Genomic DNA, 19,726 nt, shown 5'->3' with positions numbered 1-19,726 from the left:
GTAACTGTTTCTCTTGTGTATATTTTTCTGCTGCACACTGGGGAAAAAAATCAACTAATTTTATTGTTAAGTATTTTCAGAGAAAGCTGCTTGTCATATCTCAGGAATATATCAGGGAAACTGGGAGTGTGCCCAGAAAAAGCAAAAGTAGCCATATGTTTCTGTGATTTGTTACTTTTTCTAATAGTTATATTAATTAACTCACCAGTCAATAATAATTTTGCTACTGGGATTCTTTCACTTGTACTTAAAAAACACATTTCGTCTAAAATGTCCCATTTTGTTTGGTTGTTTTTTCAGAATAAACACATTAAAACTATTTTAATGGGGAATGGTTAAAATTCCAGACAGTGTGTTTTTATTACATGTTATATTCACCTCTGAAAATGTCAGAAATCAACGTACATATGATAAATATTGTGTTAAATTCTAGATCTAGGTCTGAAGCTCCCAGTAGCAAACAAATAGATTCTGTTTGTTCTATTTTAGACCAGTGTGTTCTTTCTCCCTAAGTGTGGCATCACGAACCCTCCATACACTTCCGCTCGCCTCACCTCTCCCTGCTCTGTGTGGCACGAATCACGCCTCCTATCAGTGAGTGGGCTGTAAGTCAAATTAGCTCTTCGTCATCCTGCTCGCTGTGCACACCGGAGGCTACTGCGGTAAGATGCGGCGGCGCACGATGCCGAGCCGCGGCGGATGAGATGATGCGCAATGGCTGAACGAGTCGGGAGGAGAGAGCGAAAAAAAGAGGCTGTGCTCTGATTTAAACGATGGGACAGGACTGAATGGATGTTCGAGCGATTTGTAACGTTTGTGGTGCAGGCCGAGTAGAAAGATGAGGCGGCGCTGATTCCACTTTAGGATGCTCCAGAGCCCGAGAGGAGGGAGAATAGGCTTCGTCTGTAAACAATAAGGAAGCAGAGGGGCATTAAGTAAAGGACACTTAATCCAGAGCCTGGACCTGAGACCCCGGGGCTTCGAAAAAGGTAAGAAACAATGAGCACTCGGCTGTGGGCATCCCTCTCAGGACATGCTGGCTGGGAACACAGGTAGTGCTGGTACACTGTGTGGTTTGACGTGGCTCATCTTCATCACAGTGGTGCTGATAGGAGTAGGCTAAGTATGACATACGTGGCTCAAACCTATTTTCGTCGCTTATGTGGCGGGTTATTGATGCTCTTCGGATAAATCCTTTAAGCTGTGTGGGCAGGAGAAGTGGATTTATGGGTTTATGGCCACCTGTGTTTCGTTTTTAGTCTACTGGATGATTGTGTGTGGCTGATGCAACAACTAATCTAATTCTCACCACAATGCAAATGGTGTCAGTTCCCATTTTCATATATATAAAAGAGCCTGTTTGGGTCGGAGTAGTGGGAAAAGAAGTCACTTTGGATTCAAATGCATGACCTCTGACAGACTCACACCTCCCACACTGACTTACAGCTGCAACCCATTGAGCCAAACCAAAGTGAAGTCAGCATTAAATAATTTTAATATTTAAGCTTTTTATTCATTTACTGGATTGGGCCTCCTCTTGGCGGGATCCTTGCTCTTTAATCATATCACACTACCTTATAATAAGTCTGCACTATGAGTCTTTAATTTCCATGTTTGTTTTATTTATTTATTTATTTTACCCATTCCCCTGCAGGGTGCTCTGTGACAGCTGAGTCAGTCCTCAGTGAGGAGAGGCCAGTGAACGGGGAGGGCGGCGAAGCTCTGGAGACGGCGTCACTGAGCGTCAGCCTGGAAGAAAACAAACTTCTCATTTCCCTTGCTCTCATCAGCACTGACAGCTGGACATCACACCTGCATGTTTCTCTTCTTCATCAGGAGACTTTCTAAGTTGAGGAGTTATAGATGCAAACAGTGGCAGGTCGCCCGTCAGAAAAACAACTGATTCTGTCTTCAGATGCAGTCAGAATAATCTGCTAAGATATGAGATTACAAGGAGATTCATCTCCCTCCGGCCATGTTAGGAAACATCGTCTTCGGTACCACTGTCAGAATTAATCAGTGAGAAATTTGTTTTAGCTGTTTCATAGTGCCCAGTGATGTTTTTCTAAATCATGATCTTTTTACCTTTGAGCTGTCAGGCTGTGAATCAAGAATAGATTCTTGATTGTGGCAGCGCTCCCTCTCACAAATGAGAATTGAACTTGAGCCGACAGGCTGCATTTTAATAAAGGATAAGCAAAAACCAACCAATAAAACATAGATGAGGCCCACAACAAGCACTATGCTCCAGCAGAATAACAACAACAACTACCCGTGCCTGAGCATGTCAGGCTCTAGCCGGGAGATGCTCCAGAAATGCTCCAGAGCCTCTCTGCCCTTCCCCAGCCGACTGGAGCTGGGACTGGCAGATCTGCCGCTCATTCGGGGTCTCCGAGCCTGGGCCCTGTGTTCCAGGAATCGCCACAAGACTGCTAATCTGCTGGGAGGACAAGCACCCACAGCTCCTCCTGCAGGTCGAGGAAGTTCAGCGTCCTGCCCCAGGCCTGCAGATGTTTGCCTGAGTGGCGAGTGGGGTCGCATGGGATATGGGCTTCCGCTCGGGGTGGACAGTAGGCAGGCTGGAATCGGAGCTTTGGTAACAGTTGCCACTCTGAAGACCTCAGAGGGCAGCGGGAAGACTCAGACTCAGTGTTTGTTCCTCCGGACTGAGAAAGGAAGCTGTTTGTATTCAGCAGCTAAGCCCAACTCTGGAGTGACAACCAGTGCAGCATCCAGTGTGGTCGGAGGATGGCTGAGAGGAAAGACTGGAGTAGGAGGAGGACGCAGAGACACTCCAGCTGGGCCAACTCCACCGGCACAGACTGGAGCAAACCGGGTTAGGGTGCGATCGGGGCGGAGATGGAGGAAGTCTGGCAATGCAGCGTGCCGGGAGAAAACAGGCGTGAGCAGAGAGAGGCAGCAGAGGAGCAGGGAAGTTCCTGCTGGTGAAATCGCTGTGGAAGAAAGGCAGGAAGAGCAAGACAAAGGAGGCCTGGACTGTAAACAGTTTCCCACCCCACAGCAGGACAGCCGGCGAGCCAGATGCAGCCACAGCGTTTCTCCTAAATCCTGCGTCCAGTGTGGAAGGAGAGCACAGAGGAGGAAAAGCCAGGATGGACACGAGGGAGGCATCCCGAACAGGCTGAACAGTGAGGTGACGGGAATGAGGAAGGAAAGGCAAAAGAATGAAGAGGAGGATAAGGGAGGCCTCGGCAAGTTAGAGTCTTCCAGCTCTGTTTTGACTGAACTAAACCCTGACCTAGAATCTACCCGTTCTTACAGTGACTCCCACGACAGCTGCGATGTGGGAGAAACTGAGAGCAGCGAGGGGCAGAAGACACAAGCTTCTCAGAGCAAGGATGGCTATTCAGAGGAACAAGGGGACAGATACACTGAAGGAAATATCGTCACCCATGGACATTCTGGGTTGACTGATAATTTAAGACATAAGAACAGCGTTACTGAGAGAAAACCAAGTGAATGTCCCCGTGAAGAAGAAGAAGGGGCTAATGTAAACGGATTTTCTGATCTCGATGAAGCAGTTGAAGAATCAGAGAAAAGGGCTGAGTGTGCAGATGTTAAAGATGAAAAGGAGAACATCAGCGAGGCTCTTGATGAATTCTCCAGCTGGTGTGCAGTCTTTACGCCTGCCTCCAGCAGCACTGCAGTCTCCCTCACTTTTAACAAGTCAGCCGCACCCATAGAGGGCAGCGACTGCAGTGCTGACCGTGAAACTTGTTGGGTTCAGGCTGAGCAGGAGAATCACGTTGAGGGGTATCAGCAAGAGGAAGAAAACTCTGAGGTAGAAGAACAGCCCAATGAGAAAACCACTGTGAATGAGGTATTACATAATAAACCTCAATCTGTGTTTAAAAATGAGGAGGAAGTGTTACCTTCACCCCTCACAGATGGAGATCATTCCATCTCTGAGTCAGGCGAGAGGATTGTGGCAGACAAGAGCAGCAAATGTGGGACGAAAGATGAGCTGGAGTCAGAAGAAGGAAATTTAGAAGAGAACCTCAATCCTGAACATGGAGACGGAGCTGGGGAAATTCGGAAGTCGGATGAATGTAAAGGAGAAGTCACACTCAAAGATAGTTATGAAGGGACAGAGATAAACTGTGCTTCAGAGGAAGACTGGAGGTTACAGGAGGTTGAAGATGAACACAGGAAGTGGGAGGAGGAGGATGGATACACCTGTGCACAAACAAGCAATGCCCCTGTTGAACCAAGTGGAGAGACTAACATCACTAACACTGCCTGCACCAATCTCCCCACCTCCCCTGCGCTCTCCCAGGCTAATCCTGCCCCTTCCCTGCCCACCCTGGGATCCATGGCAACCGGCCTGCCCTGTCAGGAGAGGGAGGAGGAGGAGGAGGCAGTCAGTGCAACAGCAGGAGACAGAGAAGGAGGCCAAGAAGGGAAGAGAAGAGAGCTGGAGGAGCAGGGTGAGGTGGAGAGTGGCTCCACCGTGGCCACTGACGAAGGGAGGAAGGAGGAGGAGGAAGATGAGTTTGGAGTGTTCATGCAGGCGGAGGGAGAGCCAGCCTGGAGCGAGGAGTTCACCATGTCTGCCTCAGTGCCTTGTGGGAGCAGAGAGAGTGTTGGTGAGTCTCGTGGTTGTTCATTCTCTGTCCCTTTCTGTGTTTACGAGCCAGGCTTTCCTCTCATTTTAGTATCTCTTTCACTCCTTTGGGATCTTTAGTAAATTTGCCTTTCTGTGTGCTGTAGGCTTGGATCTGTTGGTCCTGGACAACAAGGCTGACACAGAAAGGCTTCAGAGATTTTCAGAAAAAAGTCAGAAATGTGCAGATTTAGACTTTTTAACACTCTTTGTGTTGTGTTGGGGAAACAAAGAGTGAATGGCAACGACTCCCTCAGAGAATTAGTGCATTTTTAACCTTTTGTACACTTTGAGGAATGCAAGTGTACACAATCTGTTTTCAAGAAGCGCACAAGTAGTTATGCACAAGTGGGTATTTACTTTTATCTTTCCAAAATCCTGCTGCTGTTATAGTTTCTATTTTATGAAGATGTGTTTGCGGGGATAAAGCAGCTGGAAGTCCTTACTTAAACTGCATTACTATGTACTATTTAAATACTGCCGACTTAATTTTTACTGTTTGTTAACTCCCTCCTCAAGAATTGAGATCTAATTATCTGGATCTAAGTTAGTGTTTTATAGAGAACATCAAGATATTTTGCAGGTTTTTAATATTGTCGCCCTCAAAAGATCCATTCAAAAAAATAAAATAAAAACACTGGACTGAGATCAACTCCAAAAAGCAGTTGGGCCCTTCCTTATCTTTGGTACAACTTTTCCTACAAATCTACCTGATTCTTTTCGACTAATCCTGCTAACAAACCCATCTCAAAGCTTCCTGGGTACGCGGAATTAAAAAATATTGGACACCATCATTCAGTGCAAGAAGGTAATTGAGAAGAAAATATTTTTATTGGATTTTTCAAAGAACTGTATGATGAACAAAATAAAGCAGTGCTAGTACCTGAATCATAAATAAATGAATTTAATTAGTAGTCTGACAGTATGATGGCTCTTATCTGCTACACTCTTGAAGCAGACACGCGCAGGTACGTCAGATCTTTTACTCCTTGCGCCTCGTTGTTTTTCTCTCACAGCCGGTGTTAATCAGTCGTAATGATCCCTCATTCTGCTCCGTTTAGCTAATCACCTAAATCATGTTAAGCCCAGTTTCCACAGGGGGGCTAAATGAGGCTGTGCTGAGGTTGGTGCATAATTATGTCTCAGTCTGTTCTACTGAAAAGTATTTCTGTTTATTTTAACATGTTGCTGATGGCTTATCAGTCAACATTTATCATCAGAGGGACTGATGTATGTAAAAGGGCAAAAATTAAAGGACCAGCTATAAAACCTAAAGGCTTGCTTCACCCACATTACTTATGCATATTTTCACACTTATCTGGCCTTTTAGTTTATTTTGGTTTTAATTATTAGTAATTAAAATGGGCTTTCAATAAACATGTGAGTTACAATAGCAAATGTTCATATTAAACATAGCTGAAGTAGGGTTTTTTTTTTTTTCTATCCATGGCTCTGTATGATGTCACTTATGATGGGCATCCCTAATAAGGCAATCTCAGGCACTGAAGCCCCACCCACATTCTGTTTAAGCGTCTCAATGAGGGCCAGCCAATCAGGAAAATGCTGGCTTAAAAGGAGGAGGAGATAAATCTACTTGTTTCACACAGTGGATAAAGTGAAGTAGTTCACCATGACCCAAAAGTCTTTTAATAAATAGCTACAGTACTAAGATGGAGACAGAAACTTCAACAGACAAGAATGAGTGTAACAAACACCTTTCATAGCATTTGCAAACAGAGGTCTGGCTGTGCCTGTGTGAAATCTGGGAAAATACATATTATAAATCTACACTGAATATAACAACAAGGTTGAAAAAAATTAGCTTGAAATAAAAGTAGTGAGAGGCAGAAAAAACATGGAAAAACATTTGATTGGAAGTGTGTTCCGGAACAGGTTGTTTTAACTCATTCCTCCATAATGATACATTTGATCCCTCAGTGTATATCAATAAAGATGCCGTTTGAAGGGTACCTGCAAAGGCAGCGACCACCCTCACTAACATGTGATGCAAACTTAGTCAATTTGTTCTGTAAACAGGCCTGAAATGGGAGTAAAGAGTTAAAGTAAGGCAGCCTGATAATCATACAGCTAATCATTGTACACTCAAGCACATGCTGTAACTTAGATGACGTAAATAAGTTGTTGACCAGTAGTACTTTTAATCTTGTGATAAAAATGCAGAGTTCTTTCTTGCCTTGGTAGGCATCACTTACCAGCACAGTGGAAATAAGACTGTAGTTTGTCCTGACCTGGATTCCTAACTGATCTCCCCGTCTCACTACACGGTATTAATCATTCAGAGTCGAGCTAAGAGAGGGGGAGGAAGCAAACAGGCCAGTGAGCTCTCCTGTTAGCCTCAGGTTATTGAGCAACGGGTGAAAAGGAAACAGTCTCACAGACAAGCGTCTGATAGATACATCGTCGGATAAATACACCGAGCAATGGAGAGCGACGTGTAGATGTGTCAAAGCAGCAGGGATCGAAGAGAGATACAAATATTCGCTGAAATGTTTCCACGCAGTGAGATGTCGCGGTGAGATTAAAGTCCAACATACAAACTCAAAGAGTCCCGCAGAGTCTGGTACAGCAGGCAACTTTTTAAGCAACAGCAGGAAGCAGTCACAGCCATAGACAACACAATGATATGACAAGGTGATTAACAGAATAATAAATGCAAGTTGTCTTGCTGTGCTGCTGACAAATAGAAAGCTGAAGAGCTACTAAAACCGTGGGTTTTAATTCTGGCACATCTAATAATAATTTAAAATATTAGCATGGTGCCTCCGTAACCAAGATTTACAGGTGTCCCCTAAATGCATCACATGCAAGAAAAACAAAGTTACTGCTTTGGATGTTACATTCGGTGGAAAAAGGAACTCCCCATCAATCAGACGACCTCCTATTAACAAGCACTGGGAAACAGTGGGAAGGAAAAACTCCCTTTTAACAGGAAGAACCCTCCAGTGGAAGGGAGGGGCAGCACTGGACAGGACAGGACTGGTCAACAGTATTTTGGATGCACATATTGTCTGTCCGTCCATCTTCTGAACTGCTTTTCCAGTTCTTGGTCACAGAAGACTAAAGTCTGTTCCAGGTGTCGCATGAAAAATACTGTACCTCCCTTTAAAAAGCATCAGGTCTATTTTATAGGTTAGCTGCATCCATCTGCACAGAGCACATGAGGACGACAGGAACGGCTTAGTCTGCAACAGTAAGACTCCATGAATTGAAACCATCTTGTCAAGGTTTAAGTAGACTGAATAAACAGTTAGTGAAGATATGCAAAGATCAGACAGAGATTTCTTAAATTATTAGTTGGATGTGTTGTAGGGTCTGTAGAATTTAATTTAATTTTCCAGCATTTAAAAACGATTGTGGACATTTGTACAAAACGGTTATTAGGATTCTTCATTCATTTGGATAAACTGGCCCCGTTTGGAAGCCATCCTAGTAGTTATTGTCACCTTTAGTACCAATGCTGCTGTTGCTGTATTATAATACAGGGTTAATGCCCATTATTGTCCTTTAAGAGCATCGAAAGTACATACTATGTACTAAGACTTAATGTGCATGTGCCTGTGTGTGTGTTTGATAACAGCACTTGGGAAGCATGCTATCACCAGTGAGTCGACCCTCTGGACGCCAGGCAAGACGGACAGCTCGTTCCACCAGTCAGGCGACACCTGGACAGCCTTCCCTCAGGATTCATCAGATGAAGGTGGAGACGTTGTGGAGCAGTGGTGGCCAGCCAGTGCTGTGGAGGAGAGGAGAGACAGACTCTCAGCCAATCAGAACCTGGTACAGTTGTCCTTCAGTAACTGCTATAAAAACGGTTCTGTTTGTTCAGTAAGAGCTAAAGTGGCCATTACATCCACTTCACTGAGTCCACAAACTCCTCAGGATTGGTTCATTTGTGTCACAGCATTGAATTTCTGTCTTGCGTGGTTTGTCTCTGTGACTCTAACCTCTGTTTGCACTTCCTGTACCATCGATCAGGGATGCTCGGTGGATTCAGGGAGTTATTTGTGTAGTTACTCAGTCCCCTGTGAATCATGCAGTAGAAAAGAATTATTCAAGTTTAAATCTATGCATTATTTGCTCCATCTGCTATTCTTAGTGTCTGGTAGATATAGCTGGCCCTGGGTGAAATGTGCAAAAACCTTCGTGTGTGTATTGTATCTTGGCTATAACTTAGAGAAGGAGTTTAGTTTCACGTCCAAATCTCTGTTCATGCAGGATTTGTTTTTTGGTGAGAGATGGGGTGATTTTAGTGTTATCTGTGTGGGTCACTAATTCTTATCCAGTTGAAAGTGCATATGTCTGTGACCTAAAATTTCCCCTTTTTTCTCAGTTGGCTGTGCCATTACCATGGAAACACGGCTCACCCTGATGTAACCCTGCGGGAGGAGCGACTAAGTTTTATGAGTAAAAATTAATCAGTATTTTCTCCAGCGGTATAACTCACATTACCCCAGCTTTTTTTTTTTTTTTTTTTCCTTAAAAATAAAATTTAAAAATAAGAAGTCAGCACTGCGGGGAGAGTCTCCCAGTGGACATTAAGCACAGTGCAAAGATGCAGATGAAAAATGAGCCCTGCCCAAAACTGCAGTGAAGCAGAGTGAGAGGAGACTGGCTGTTTTTAAATAAGTTGGTTCATGCGCCTGTGGTGCCACAAGGAGACCTTTATGAAAATAAAGTATTAACTTTTCATGTAATGAACCATAAATGCATATTTTTTCTCCTAAATGCTGCAAATGTGTTTTTGATGCTTGTGTTTTGACTGTTTTCTTGCGGTGTGCTGAGCTCTCAAGCTGTATTTGATGAGCTCTCTCTGTATTTACTGCAGGCGGCTGTCTTTGCTGAAGCCTTCCCCTCATTTACTGGTTCATCCTCAAGTGACTCCTGTGACCTCAGTACTGTTCCCACACTGAGCCAGCTCCTCAGAGGCGGAGCAAGCCACGACCAGGGGTAGGTGAACCGTGCTGACGAAGGCCATCATGTGTAGCGATGGCTCTAGATAAAAGATGGATGGGAACAAACCTAAGAACCTGAGTGAAGTCGGTGCACAAGTACCTTCAATGTACATTCTTCAGCTCTCTTTATCCATGCCATCAGTAAACACTTTCCTGGTTTCAATCATTAGTTTCAGCTTTCACCAAAGACAGCACAAGTTTAATTTAGTAACGTGTGTTTCCCACCGTTTCCCACAAAGATAAGCGGAAGAGATTAGATGGGATGTTTCCCACTAGTGTCTAGAAGGATGATAAAGTAGGCTGTGATTCAGGGCTAATGAAACCAGTCATAAATACTGTTTTTATTTCTATATTATTGCATAAGTACTCTGTACTGAATGGATCAGACCCCCAAAATCGTCAGACTCAGTTTTACTCCTGCAAATTTTTATGATTGTATTTTGACAGATTGTCATCCTTCACCAAACCCTTCAATTCTCCAAATTGATTTGATAAAAGAGAACAACAAGATCTTTTTAGATCTTTCTCATAAATATTGAACTTTTTCTTCTTCATAAAACTATTCCATAAATTCACCATTTTAACAGAAATACTGTGTTTTCCTTACATAATGTTGACTCTTTTTCTTAAATATTCATACTTGTTTTTAAAGAAAATACTCGTAACAATTACCAAAAACTATCATTCAGGGAAACTTTCATTTTAAACAATCTGTATGGGTTCATTTAAAAAAAATATCATTATACATACAAGCCCTTTTTTAATGGAATTATTCACAAAATTACCTCCTTGTCCCTCCAACACTGAATATTTCTCTAAATCATTTGTGTCATTTTACTCGAGTCAAACAGGAATGAATACAAAATGCATAACTTGATGTTCTTTTATGGTGTCGGTGGTTTTACGAGATAAAACACTATACGTTGACAAGTTGAAAGAAAATGTGGCCACCTAGTGGTGACTGTGTGAAGTGCAACTATATTTCAAGGAACTGTTAGAATTTGTACCCCTGGACAGCCTAATAGGACCAACCCTTGAATTTCAGATATGCTTACAGAACAAAATGACTGGGTTGGTGAGGGTGCTCTCTGCCTGTGCAGCTACCCTTGAAAAAACCTGGGAACTATTCTAGTGGTCGTAAAACCACCTTCTGTGGTCACAAACAAAGATGACCATGCTGACCACACTGTCACATAGGACAGAGAAAGAAACGTACTTCTATCCCAAAGGTTCGCCACAGCAGATTGCATCCATATTGGATTTTGTAGAAGTTTTACACCACATACCCTCCTCTTTATCCAGGCTTGTGACCCCTCAGGCTGGGAATGCGTCTCCTCCCTGTCTTGAACTGGGGATCTTTTGTGTGTAAGATGAATGTGTTAACCACTATACCACTTGAAGCAGAGTAGGAAACCAAGCGTTTGGAGCAGTCTGCAGTCTGAGCTTTTGACTTCTAGACAGAATTATATGGGGGGGAAAAAAGGAGAATCTTAACAGGCCCACTTTATGTTCTTCAGATTTAAAAGATGTCTGTATGTGAAATAACCCTTAAACCTGGTGCAGACAAGTTTTGCACTCAGTCTGTATCTGATCTTGAATCTTTTAAAAGCAATCATTTAAAACAAATGTTCTTCTTGTGCATGAAATCGCGTGTCTGTGTCTTTGAACTTTTAGGCTGTTGGACAGTTTCCACGACTTGAACAAAATGATCGGCCAGAGATACAAGAGAGCCAACGGCGTGTCTCGTAACCTGCTGCTGAAGACTTTACACCTGGAGCAGCCGCACACTGTGAGTAAAGACCGGCACCATGCACATGGAAATGCGAGCCCAGCAGCTTTGGAGACGAGTGCGTCTTAATCGCTCGCTGCGGACATGTTTCAGTGTTCACAATCTGATAGAAAACACTTAAGAAATCAAATTTTACAGCAAATGTTCCGTCTCTTTACTCATAATTTGCTGCAGGGGAATTAGCACAGAGCACTTAGTGTTCACTTTCAATTTGTGAAGCTTCGCGGTTGTTAAACTGAATTCGTCAACACAGCCTTAACATGTAACATGAACTGATAGTGCTGTTTGACCGATAGCCTTGAAACCTGCAGCCTCATTCAAATGATGCGACTGCTGTTTTATGCAGAACGCTCAGTACACGAACAGCCCCGAGCGCGCTGCTGAACCGAGTCACATCAGAAAGCTACAAGGCACCTTCGAAATATGCAAGTGTGGGGTTTACCCGTCCACTGTGTGACTGCTTGCTACAGGCCAGAAGCAGCAATCAACATTATCACAGTGCGTGAAATGTGAATTTAATGATCATTTTATCCATGCTTCTTTTTTCACTTGTCCCTGCTTCGTTATATTTTAAACTGGGTTACAGCAGAGGGCCAATTTGCAGCAGCAGATAAATCATCTCATCACAAAGGTCTTATTTTACTCAATTATAGTCTTCGTCGTTAATTTTTCCACAATGCTGCATCTTTCACTCTACATAAATTCAAATATAAGTTATTGCTGTTTAATTACTTTGCTACTGAATGTGGTGTGAAAATACCACTTTTTGGTTTTCATTATCATTTGACTGGGGTGTTATTTTCTAATTGAGCAATTATTAAATTATAAATAAAGTCTTCAGTAACATTTCTAATTAACAGTTCAGACATAAAGATAGAAGACTGAGAATAGTTCTATGTGATAACGTTTATGATGTTTTGAATTTTTAAAGAAAGGTAACTGATTTAAAAAAAAAAAAAATCAAATTGAGACTGGTACGATAAAATTATGCTAAGCTAGGAACTACAAAAGCTAAAACCTCTGCAGATTAACAAAATAGCAAAGGTTACTGATACAAGCTACAAGAAATTACCACCAGGATGGGCTATAATAGAGGAATATTGTTAGACACATTGAGAAAACAAACAAAAGAGGTGTGGAGCTTTAAGGTAATTGGAAGGAATGACCAAAAAAAGGAGAAGCAAAGTGTTGCTGTTTAAGGTTAAAGACGCCCTCGGCTGAAAAGAGACGGGACTTGAGGTAATATATTTGAAATCTGGATTATATCCAGATGTGCAAACGTGCAGCGCTGACATGGGGGCCTACAGTTTATCAGACAATAGATGTTTACATGTGTCGTACTGGCTGTGCAGCAATGATAAAGCGTGCACAAATCAAATGTTCACTGAAGGTCAAAGTGATATTGTTTACGCAGGCGACAACAGTGGAGGACAGGATGAAGTAGGGTGGTGTTTCAGCTGTCGGGTGTTTAGTGCAAGCCAAAATTTGAAGGTGAACTTTTATTTTGTTTATTTCTGCAGAAAATAGTCTGAAATGTTGTCAGTATGTCTTTTGATTGCAGGCACTTTTGCAGCATCTGGACCTAACGCAGTACCTTCAGCAGTCTCGCTGCCTCTGGTTCAGATCGAGTGCTCTTTTGAAGTAGGCCACGTTTCTGTCAGAGGGGATGTTTACTGTCTCTTCGGCTCCCTTGTTAGCGTTACCTAGATTTTCCTGATAGATGGCTCTGTTTGGCACAGGAATGTCTTTTTCCATATTTTTCAGATAACTTCCCTTGCTCACAAATTTTGTAATCCTCCTCGCTACCAATCAAAGCTGCCAATGTGAACAAATATGTTCAATTTCAATTTGATTCATTGCTTTTTGTAAGTTGTATATTGCAGTAAATATAGCTGACAGTGCTTTACTCAGGAAAGGGGTTTGGTAGGTGGCCGTTTCTGTAACAGCTGTGTTTTGTTTGATCCAAAAAGATCTGATGCCTTTTAAAGTAACATTTGTAGCTTGCTTTAGAGGAACTGTGTCGAAATGCTTTATATAATCTCTACAGACTTATTAGAACTGGATGATTGATGTGGAGCCAGGACAGCTGGAGTCAAATAATGGGTTTTTATCTGGAGTAATCTATATTTGGTGGTATGGCTCTGAAAAAAGCTGTGGTTGGGTTGCAAATCAGGCTGCAGATCCACAGCATGCATTTCTTGCCCGTAAGAGGATCAGCTGAACCATCAGCTGATTGGAGCTTTTATCAATATCAGCTGATCTTGTGGCAGAGCTCGACTTTATGGTCTGCCTGAACTACTGCTAATGGTTCATGCTCATTATAGGTATTACTACATTTTAAACTGACAACATAGCAGTGTAATCACTGACTGTAACTCACCGCCATAGATATCGTGTGTTATATGATGGCTATGTGACAAGCAGGTTGTGGACGCAAACTCAGAACAACTGGAAACAGGAATGAAATATAAAAAAAACAGTTTTGAATACTGAATATTCATATTAATACAAAATCTAAAGCAAGAGCAAAGAATTCAAATACTAGCAAACTTCAAGGAGACACAGAACAAGGAGATGCACGGCCATGAGGGACAATCTGACAAGGAACAAGGACAGACTCAAACAATAGATTCAAGATAACAAAGGGAAAAGTAGCAGGTGGCAGCATAGCTGAGGACACTTGCACCAGCAGTATTCTGGGTACGATCCGGTGATGTTGATGTTTTCCAGATTTGCGTGTTCATGTGTGCGTTTGCAGATCCAAATGGAAGTTTTGTTATAAGGAGGCAGAGTCCAGTTCAACTCTCAGATTAGAAATCTCAGTTTATTTACAGATCAGGCGTCCTGAAAGAGAGAGGGGAGTGTGAGGTGTTTTTTCTACAAGGTTGTCAGTGCTCCCCCTCCTCGTCTGGGCTCACACCTCACAGTTCTGATAATTGGTCTTCATTGTAAGATCCGCAGGGAAACCACGCTCACATCTGCTGTGTCATCCTAATCAGAGCTAATGGCACTGTGGGCTTTGAGCCTACGACAAGTCAATAATTCTATAATTATGGATTTGATTTTATCGTTTGTTCATATTTGTTGTAACCTTCTCTCTGGCTAGTTGATAAACTACGCTGTAGTCAGCTGTGTTGCTGATTTTAGTTTTCATCTTTGCAGGAAAGCAGACCTGCTTCCTCGACAGCAAACTGCCGCCTCTCCCCTGGCCTCCCCTCAGCCAATCAGCATGCTCAACATGCCGCTGCTAAGCGACGGCTGTCCTATGACTACAACAGGAACATCATGGAGTAACTCTGTGGACCTCAGCTCTGGTTTGGCTGTCAGCATTCACAATGAAGGACTCCAGGTTTTAACATGTTTCCCGAGGCTCCGGATTCACAGCATGTTAAACTGCAAGTCAAGCACTCATCGACCTGCTGACTCTTTGCACACTTCCTGGTTATTTAAGCCTGAGACAGTGAGGAGAGCTGGTGTCTCCTCCACCACCTGCTGATGTATACTGGGGGAGTGGTTTTTTTTTATATCACGTGTTCATCACCTTGTTCACTATCACCACTACCACCCATTAAGTCTCCACCTTATCTACTGAGATTCTTTGGAGCATTGTGACCCGTTACAAGGTACACGCCGCCACCTTAAAGGCACTCTAATTTTTTCCTCCATAAACAGAAATAGATCTGAAGTACCACTGCTTTTTGTCTCAAGGGTAGAATAAATATAAAGGAGATAAAACTCACATGGGGTGAACTTAAATAATAAAAATAAATATTTAAGGCAGAAGGAGTCACTTTGATGAGTGACGAAACGTTTCTCCCACTGAAATCGCTACGTCCAGATGAACAGAATCAACCTTTTGGGGTATACAAGACATCGTTTTACACACATTGGCGGCCCTGTTATTCATGATTTTGGAACTCTGACATGCCGGTTGTTTAGCGTTCATTTGCAGTCTCTCGTTTTTTGTCGTGCAGATATGGAAGAGTGTAATTGGGGCAAAAAGTTATTGCCTCCAGTGTTGCTGATCTAACAGACAAACAAAATAATGTTGCACTACACTACAGTTTAAATTTGAAATAGATTTTTTTATTAAGTAGGAAAATCCCAGTTCTGAAAAAATGGCATTCTTCATATACTATATGCTGTATACTGTAAGCATATTCATAGAATATGTCAGGCTGAAAGGGGAAGAACATCTGGGGTTATTGGTTAAGTTTCAAGCCATTTATAACTCATGAAGACACAGCTTCACTTCATGCAAGGGGAACTTCATGCAACTTCTCCTTATTTCCTGTCATGTATATACTCTTACATTGATGGATGCTCGTGTTAAACATGGGTTCAAATATTGAGCCTAAAGCTCTGACGTCAGACTACTCCAAACACACTTTTTTTTTCTACTTTTTTCCTACATATCATTTCAGTCACACAGGTGTGGCTGTGAGCACTAAAGCCCCACCTACCTGTGTTCAAACCAATCAGGAGAGGCTCTAATACAGCTTTCAGACGGAGTATGAGCTGGGCGGCTGCATCAATGGCCAGTGTGACATGTTAAATTACCCAAGCATCTGTGCTTTTCAGCTATTTCAAATTGGACTAATAAGCGATTGTGATGGAGGCATACATGTCTGTATTATTGAGTGCCAAGTCAGGTAAATGGGAACTATCCAGAAAACTAGATTTGTAGTTATATTTCCAGCCACGTTTTATGAAAGTAGCATAAAGTTCCAGTCTTCCTCCCGGAAAAGATCTCTGGGTTTAATTAGAGAAGAAGACTCGATGACACGATGCTTGTTTTTGTTCTGTAGCTCCATTAATGTGGTGGCCTGACCCTTTGTAACAGCTTCACTCCTCCTCAGTTTTCCTGTCTGTAGCACCTCTACAGATGTCACCATCACCTGGATTCATGCACACGTTCAGTAGAAGTAACAGAAAAACCTTTTGTCTAGTCGTGTCATCACACAGAAGATCAAAGTTGAGCATTGTTATTTTTTTCAAAAGCCTAGAGCAGATATAATAATGAGTACTAAAGAAAGATCAAGACTTTTTGTTTTAATTTTGTTTACATTTGACATTTTGATGCATGTGCTTTCATTGTGTATTTGCTACTGAAAAGCCAGTGACAGGAACAGGTCTCAACTTTGTTCTGGTTCCTCAGAGAAACAAGTTTGTCTTCCAGTTAGTGCCAACAGAGAAAGTGCCAATGTTTACGAGGTTACGGAAGTGATTTCAGGAGGAAATGTTTGTCTTGTTTCTCAAACACACTGAAGTGGACTCAAACAAAAGCATGTGATGTTCCACCTTTTTCTTTCTTTCTTTGTCTTTCTGTCTCGCTTCTTGTCTGCCGAATGTTTCAGTGCATTCGTTTTAGTTCAGCGCCGTTCTGTAGTCGAGTCCACTTCATGGGCAAAACTTGAATTTAGCTGCCAGTCAAAATGATATTTTATGAGAATATTGTTCACATTATGCCGATCATGCGCCGCGTTTCTAATTTGTGCCACCTCAGAAAACTTTAAGTCGCTCTGTTGTGTATTTCAATTGTTAACTCTGTCATCTGTGATGAAATTCAGAATCAGTCGTGTGTGTGTGTGTGTGCGTGCGTGCGTGCGTGCGTGTGTGTGTGCGCCATTTATACAACATTCAAATTCTTGAAAAAATTGGATATTTTCTGTCACAATGAGGAGGATCCAGCTGTCGCCTTGTTGACTGATGTAATAAAATGATACTGCGTGCTGGCTAATGCTTCCTCCTGACATGCAGAATTATGTGACCTGTTGATTTCATGAAGAGGGAACCACTGGCTGACTAGTAACTCGGATAAAATCATCACATGGTCTGCTCTTCTGGGCCATGTTTGAACATTTTGAAATCCACTCACTCGTCCTTTGTAAATATTACGAAACGAACAAATATTTCCCAGACAGACCAAGAAGAAGTCAGACCTGACGTAATTCAGCTGACGTCTCATGGAGTCAATGAGGGTTTTTCATTGAGCTTGTCATGAAAAACATTCAAACCCATCCATCTTTTGTCCTAACCACTTATCAGATTCACGGTTACCAGCTGTCAGTGGGTGATGACCTATCCTCAGATTTCTGGAATCCGACCAAATAATTAATGAACATAAATATCTTTTAGGTTTACTCTTTGCCAAAATTGCTGCACATTATTCTAATTAATATATTAGCATATATCTACTTTATTGCTCTATGGATTAGCGTGGGACTTTGTTCATAAGTCCATAACTTTGGTCCATGTTTCTTATACTTATACAGGAAATATGTCTCGTCTTTGTGAAAGCCATTGATATAATTTATCAAGACAACTTAACCTGAAGAGGCTTTGATACGAATGTTTCTCGAGAATAGAAACTGTTGTGCGCCTGACAAACAGAAGCTGTAAACTAAACTGAAACAAGAAAATCTGAAATTAACTGTGAAACCAAAATAGAAACTAATTTTTCTGCTTTGGTTAAAAACTGACCAAACATTTAATAGACTGTCATTTTCACACTTTCACTTGAGGAAGTTTGAGGAGAATAAGGTCACGATATTTTCCGCAATCATCCTGTTTCACATTTAGCTTCAAACATGTCTCCACCTCTGGAGATACTCCACATGGTTCAAGGCAAAGGAGCTGCACCGACAGGGGGCGTAACACACATGTCCTCTCACTAGCTGTAAATATTTACTGCTCTGTCCTCACAGTTTCATAATCTGTCGTATTTTGGGAACTGGAGAGTTAAACACCGTGTGATGGTCACCACTGTTGGGCGGTGTTGGGAAAAGTTCAGAGCTGCAGGCCATGTTTGAAGGACTCATGATAATGTCCCCGCTGTTATTCTAGCACCATTTAACGTTGGCTTTTAATGACATCTATTTAATTGATTTTCATTAAATATTTGTTGCACATAGAGCCTAATGCATTTTGTTATATCTGCCTTTTACTGTCACGTACCCTCCAGCAGGTCAAAGGTTTCATTAGTCTACAGGGCAGAATTCAGTTAATTACCTGCAAAGCAATTAAAATTAGTCTCACTTTGACTCTGTCATGCAAAAACATTGCATTATGTTGATTTTTAGAAAATATTACATCATCAGGAAAAGTAAAATCTGTAAATGTCTACTTTAGAATAAAATCCCTGGTATTGAATATGTGAACAGTCATCAACTTCTGCAGGATTAATGACACTTAATGCTGCTTCTGTAACATGCAAAACGGTGTGGAACATCAGAAAACAAGCCAAACGTCTGCTAAACTTGGTCTGTGTTTTAAATGTGGCTTCAAAAAAACAAAGTTGATAACAGCTGCTGAACTGGTAAAAAGCTGCTGGTCACACGGCAAAAGATTTCTGGCCTGTCGGCTGTTTACCATCACAGCCTGACTATTAATACAAGGACATATAATAGTGCACATTGTGATAACCAACTGGGACATCGTGTGAGGAAAACAGCGTGTAAAATATCAAGCCGTGTTCTTGCATGTAATAATTCATGTTGCAGACTGCGAGAGGGGCTGAAGTGATTCCCAAAATCACTGCATACAGATGCCTGTAAATACAACGTAAAGGAATTTTTTCATATTTATAGAAGATCATATTTTATTTCAGCTTTAGCAGCACTATCGCCTAATAAATTCTATTTTATTTTATCAGAAGCTGAAGACATGGACTGGTTCACTTTTTAATGTGATAAATAATCCAGTATTAGCGAGATTGTCCTGTGTGGCATGTCACCATCACCTCTTTCCGAGATCAGTGGCGCAGAGAGAGTTAAGCACTTTATTTGCTGAGTCAGAGCAGCTGCCTGCCCGCTGTGCTATCATAACAGAGCTTTATACTGCAGGGTAGAAAACAGGCAGATGAGCAGCAGACTGCCCTGACCTCACCGTTTACACCGCATGAGTCAGCTGGCCTTATGCATAAACAGCACAGACAAGCCAGCGATTACTTCCAGGAGAAGCAAACAGAGCACAGTGAGAGTGTTTTGTTGTACCTAGTAACCGCTGGGTAAGAGCCGAACAGCCCAGGAACTCCCATCTGACCTTCACATGAAGCGGCAGATCAGTTAAGTTTCCGCCAACTTGAGTTAAAGGGGAAGTCCAACATTTGTGGGAAATACAGTACAGATGACATGCATAGCTGTCCAGGCTTCTTGAAGGACATTCAAAGCGCTTCTTTGCAGCTTGTTCTCTGTCATGATGATTCCACGCTGCTTTGATGATGGTGGGGTTAGGACTAAATTTGGCTTAATCGCGGTATAAGACCAGTTTCAGTCCAGTTCTAGTGTAATCTGGCATATTTCTCTCTGTTCCCTTCCTTAAGATGGGCTTCTTGACAGC

The 19,726-nt window shown here is 42.2% G+C and overlaps 1 protein-coding gene across 1 annotated transcript; it reads left to right on the top strand.

Moving 5' to 3' along the window:
• Positions 1-606: 606 nt before the first annotated feature.
• On the top strand, positions 607-17,803 carry si:ch211-14c7.2. Its single transcript, XM_040037838.1, has 6 exons — positions 607-989; positions 1,655-4,607; positions 8,223-8,422; positions 9,471-9,592; positions 11,272-11,386; positions 14,549-17,803. The coding sequence occupies exons 2-6, from the start codon at positions 2,222-2,224 to the stop codon at positions 14,678-14,680; spliced, it is 2,955 nt and encodes a 984-aa protein (XP_039893772.1). The 5' UTR covers positions 607-989; positions 1,655-2,221; the 3' UTR covers positions 14,681-17,803.
• The last annotated feature ends 1,923 nt before the right edge of the window (positions 17,804-19,726 follow it).

This window comes from Simochromis diagramma, unplaced genomic scaffold (genome assembly GCF_900408965.1).
Source record: "Simochromis diagramma unplaced genomic scaffold, fSimDia1.1 OVJJ01000463.1, whole genome shotgun sequence".
Classification (NCBI taxonomy): domain Eukaryota; kingdom Metazoa; phylum Chordata; class Actinopteri; order Cichliformes; family Cichlidae; genus Simochromis; species Simochromis diagramma.
This window is presented reverse-complemented; position numbering and strand designations above follow the sequence as displayed.

What these genes read in the sequence shown, in the direction of transcription:
- si:ch211-14c7.2 (XM_040037838.1), top strand. Translation starts at nt 2,222, where the DNA reads ATGAGGCCCACAACAAGCACTATGCTCCAGCAGAATAACAACAACAAC. An exon ending in TCTCAGCCAATCAGAACCTG is followed by an intron (nt 8,423 to 9,470) that starts GTACAGTTGTCC and finishes TATTTACTGCAG; the next exon opens with GCGGCTGTCTTTGCTGAAGC. An exon ending in ACCTGGAGCAGCCGCACACT is followed by an intron (nt 11,387 to 14,548) that starts GTGAGTAAAGAC and finishes TCATCTTTGCAG; the next exon opens with GAAAGCAGACCTGCTTCCTC.